Below are 4,773 nucleotides of genomic sequence, written 5' to 3'. Positions count from 1 at the left end.
ACCTAGATCATTTCCCCTACCTTCCTGCAGTACTTTGGGCTGGATCCAAATCCCAAGAAGCCAATGGGAGCAGAAGCCAGGCTTTTCAAGTACTGACTGAAAGCCCCAGCTTTAAATAAAACAGAACTAGTTTGCATGCAAGTTTGCGGTTCTTCATGACACTGAAGTAAATTTAGCTTCAGAGTCCTTTTCTGAATCATTTAGATCTGAATTTAAATGTAAGTGGCAAAAAATTGCTTAAGGAAGATTTAACATAGCTGTCCTTCACAGTTACCCAGAGCAGAGTTTCAACTGTAGTAAATTTTCTGGGTTTACGTACACCTATAAAACCATTTGGCAGCTGTTTCTCCCCTAAGCCCTTAATCCATGGGGAAACAAAACAGAAATCTGCATACAATGAAAATCTTCAGAGATGGAATTTTTCCAAGAGCGCTAACAAATCTTTACCATTTCTTATATCTTAAGTTAGGGGAGGGAGGGTGTTTAAGAGCACCTCCTCCGAAAGTTATGCTCTGAATCTTTATAGAATACTACATTAACAGTAATGCAACCAAACGAGAAGAGTGCTTCTCTTAACGTCTTACTCTGCTGGGGCTTGTAATTTTACAGAATTAAAATTGCTTCGTTTTGAAGTATTTCTTGAGTAAATTTGCAATTATGCCGTGTATCTCAGCCTATGACCACAAGCAGCAGCCCTGTGCTTGCCAGCATGCAGTACACACGTGGTCTGGTTCGGATTCTTACACTACTGCCCAATGTAACCTTTGGTAAGACTTTGCATTTCTGTAGCCCCCAGTAAGCTCATCTGTGAAAATACAGAGCAGTGTGTGTAGGCAGTCTCTGAAAGCTGCTTTGGCGATCTGTGCTTCTGTAAATTCTTACAAGTACAAAAATGTTCTGTCTATTAAAAAGTGGGTATGTTTGAGTCTTGTCTGAGCCCTGCCCAGACACAGCCATCAGGATATGGCTGTCCTTTAAATTTTGTTAAAGGAGAGATCCCTCCCCTCCCTTTTTTGGCAGAGCTTCCTTCTTCTCTGAAGCAATTAATAAATAAAATACAGAATAAGGAATGGGCTCCAGAAGCCCCAAATACTACCTTGCACTTAAATGAAGTATCAACCTGAATGCTGTTAGCATCACGTATCATCGTAAGAGTGCACTATTTCATTGACACAGCTATTTGAAGAAAGGCTAATTCATACTAGATTATTCCACATAATATCCTGTAATCCTGTAACACACGTCAGTTTTAAAACAAACTTGGTACTGCTCTTAACAGCAAGACAGCTTCTGAAGGAACTAAACGCCTCTTTGTATTTGGCCTATTCCCACACAACGGTTTGTGTACAGGTATCTGGAGACATTCAAGGCCAGGCTGGATGTGGTTCTGGTCAACCTTATCTAGTCGAAGATGTCCCTGCTCATTGCAGGGGAGTTGGAACTAGATGACCTTTAAAGGTCCCTTCCAACCCAAACCATTCTATGATTCTATGATTTAGGGAAGAGGGAGACCAGGCTGTGTTTCGGAAGCAGGGCCTGTGTTAGCAAAACTGCAGAACTTCAGCCTGAAGCTCCCTCTGCTTCATGTCATCTCGCCAGTAAACCCCCTGCTTCTAGCTCTGATTCTGAACCAGCTCTCCCAAGAGGCAGGTTATTGGAAGATTCATTTGCAAGGATGGGGGATTATATAAAGAAGAATTTTTTTCTAAGGTTCTCATAATGGGCTTTGAGATGTTTCACATGTTTAGATCTTCAGAGGAAATGAAGACCTGAGAAAACTCAGTATGCTGTTTTTAAAAGGAAAATAATCTTCCAAAGTCTTGCTGAAAAACATAGATCCATACCAGAATATTTTCTGTGTTCTGGCAGTGTCTTATCTACTTATCTTTTAATCCAAAAAATTAACGTCAAGACACTGTATCAGAAGAAAACAAGTGGAGTCAAAGCCGCAGAAGAGCCAGAACAAAACCAACACCTGCCTATTTTCCACTTGTGCTAGTAAAGGTTCCTCACACCACAGCTCTGCCCAAGATGCCCATTACAAGAGCATACAGGGCCATCATAGACTTAAAGGGCAATTTGCCTTGCTGCCGAGGACAGGCAACATCCTCAGTTACAGTGAGGCACGCCGACAGCTCGATCCCCTCTGCACCCCACACAGTAGGGCAGGGGCGCAACCAGGCTGCAAAACTAGTAAGTATCCTGTTACATTTTGCTACACACAAAAAGAAAGATTTGTAATGGTGAGCTTTTCAAGTTTTTTAAAGCTTTTTTTATTCTTACAAACCCATTCTCATTGGTACTTTTTGCTTAATTTCAGGGCTTGGGGCACCAGTTGTAGTCAACCTCCAGGCTTGCAGGTCAAGAGTGAAGACTACAGAAACCATTTTAAGTGCCCAACGCAACAAAGCCCAACCGTGAGCACAACAAACCCCTTTCCCACCAACATACAAACACTGAAAAGTATGTAGCAAAATAAGCTGAATAAATTAGAAATAGTTGAGAAATGTGGTGCAAAATGTAATACAGGGAGAGCTGAACTAAGGCACTTGTTTTCATTTGTTACTGAGGACACCCTCTGTGTAGCATCGGCCCTCCTCTGGGAGAAGGTCATCCAAACTAGTCACCACTCCCCAAACCTGGAAATACCGAACTGTGTGCGAAGCAGACACCAGCTTTTACTTCACAGGGCGTTACTCAAAGGTGTTAGCAAAGTTCTCCTGATAAACGCAGCATCAGCAAATGCTTTAACTCCTCCTCTGTCCCAGTTTTAGACTTCTCATCTGTGTGAGAAGAAGTCACCAGTCTATTTTAAGCAAAAACATTTTTGCAGAAGTCCCTGTTGGCTGCTATTAGCCAGGCGGGATGTGCGCACAGGCCCGGGGAAGGCAGGGAGCGGTATCCAAGTGTGCTGAGTGACAAAAACCAGAGCAGCCCAGTCCAGCCCCACAGCCAGCCCCAAAACAGGCTGTTGTTAGAGATGCCGCAGGCACAGCAAAGGTGGGACGGGCAGGCAAGCCTGTCGTGAGCTTGACGGGTGCTCACAGCAGTGAATCATATTGTCACAGAGTCCATTCAACTAACAAAATAACTAAAAACAAAAAAGACAAAGCACACCATTGCTGTCACAGTACTATGTCTTTGAAATAGATGTGACAACAGGAAAACCTGGATCCAAAGTTACATCTGGAGCGAACACATCACAGTTTTCACACCAGCGCTCTGTGCAGCTCTGACTAACCAGGCAGGCGCAGTCAAGCCTGAATCAAGACCCCAAAAATTCACTTCAAGAGGGGAAAAGCAAAGCCCACGCTACTCAGTCTCTTCTTCTCGCCACAAAATAAAAGGAAAACGATTCCACAAGCCACAGCAACGCAACACTATGCACGTCCATCCTTCGCTGGAAAAAATGAAGCGCCCGCTTAAAAACCACCAGGTCTGGGGGAGTCTTCGGGGTGGGGCTCTCCCGATAGGGCCTCGGGGCTGCGGCCGCCTGCCCCTGCCCTCCCGTTCGGGCGCCCATCAATCACGGGGGGCTACCTCGGGGCAGCCACAGCACCGCAGCGTGTAGTTGCGGCCGCCGTTGTTGTCCCAGAACTCGCCCTGCGGGCCGCGGTACCGGATGGCGAAGTGAAGGGCCGAGCCCTCCCGCAGGCTCGGCGGGACGGGCAGGGTGAAGCAGTAGCGCTCGGCCGGCGGGTCGGGGGGCAGCGGGGCGGCCGGGACGTCCAGGAAGGAGAGCCACTCGTTGAAGGTGTAGCGCACCGTCACCTCCTGGGGGCCGGGGCCGCCCAGCACTCGCACCGTGCCCCGCACGTCGGTGGGCGCCGCGGGCCGCCCCAGCCGCTCCAGGCAGACGCGCTGCCGCTGCAGCCGCTCGGCGCTGGGCTCCCCGCCGTCGGGGAAGTCGGGCACCAGGCGCGGAGCGGGTTGCGGCGGGTCCTCGCCGGGCGGCGGCGGGTCCGGCTCGGCGGCGGCCGGGCTCTGCAGGCGGGACAGCGCGGCGGGAGGCACCTGCGGCTCCTCGGCGTCGCTGAAGTGCTTGACGCTGGCGAGGCTCAGCCCCAGCGAGTCGGCGAACTGCACCCGCTTCTTGCACTTGCTGCAACAATCTTCGCCCGCCGCCGCTTCCTCCTCTTCCTCTTCCTCCTCCTCTTCTGCCTCCTCCTCCCCCTCCTCCCGCCGCTCGCCGGGGCCGGGGGACGGCGGCCGCCCGCAGCGGCGCAGCTCCAGCAGCATTAGCTTGGCGTCGCGGGGCACCGTCGGGGCCGTGCCAAGAAGTCGCCGCTCTCCCGCCGCCGGCTCCTGCCGCGGGCGTGCGGGGCTCGCCATGGCGGGGCGCCCCGCTGGGCCCGTCCCGGCCGCCCCTGTGGCGGCGAGCGGGCGGGCCGGCACCGCTTTATCCGGCGCCCCCGCCGCAGGCCCCGGGCGAGGGGCGCGCCCCCCCGCCGGCCCCGGAGCCTCCCCGCGGGCGGGACCTCCCGCAGCGGGCGGTACCGGGACGGCAGCCGCCGCGACGGGCGGTCACGCACGTCCTCCCGCCCGCGGCCCGCGCAGGGGCCCCCGACACCGCGGCGCAGGGGGAGAGCAGCGAGCAGCGCCGGCGGGCGTTCTGAGGGCTGGGGGGGGACAGATGGGGTGGGCAGGCACAGCCGCGCCCCGCGGAGCCAGCTGGGCCTGCCAGTGTCTTTTAACCCCCCATCGCCGCCGCCACTGCGGGTCCGGCCGCGGGGAAACAGGGGTTCCTGGGCTGCTGGAGCGGGCTTCGTTACC

The 4,773-nt window shown here is 52.9% G+C and overlaps 1 protein-coding gene across 1 annotated transcript; it reads right to left on the bottom strand.

The window, feature by feature from the left end:
- Nucleotides 1-2,244: 2,244 nt before the first annotated feature.
- PPP1R3G (protein phosphatase 1 regulatory subunit 3G) lies at nt 2,245-4,241 on the bottom strand. Its single transcript, XM_030510624.1, has one exon. It carries the CDS (start codon nt 4,237-4,239, stop codon nt 3,523-3,525), a length of 717 nt encoding a protein of 238 aa, XP_030366484.1. The 5' UTR covers nt 4,240-4,241; the 3' UTR covers nt 2,245-3,522.
- Between the last annotated feature and the right edge of the window lie 532 nt (nt 4,242-4,773).

The sequence above is a fragment of the Strigops habroptila genome, chromosome 1, assembly GCF_004027225.2.
Source record: "Strigops habroptila isolate Jane chromosome 1, bStrHab1.2.pri, whole genome shotgun sequence".
Taxonomy (NCBI): Eukaryota; Metazoa; Chordata; class Aves; order Psittaciformes; family Psittacidae; genus Strigops; species Strigops habroptila.
Note: the sequence above shows the minus strand (reverse complement) of the source record. Positions and strands in the feature narration are given on the sequence as shown.

Bases quoted from the DNA above. Each gene is read 5' to 3' on its own strand.
- PPP1R3G (XM_030510624.1), bottom strand. From the start codon at position 4,239: ATGCTGCTGGAGCTGCGCCGCTGCGGGCGGCCGCCGTCCCCCGGCCCC.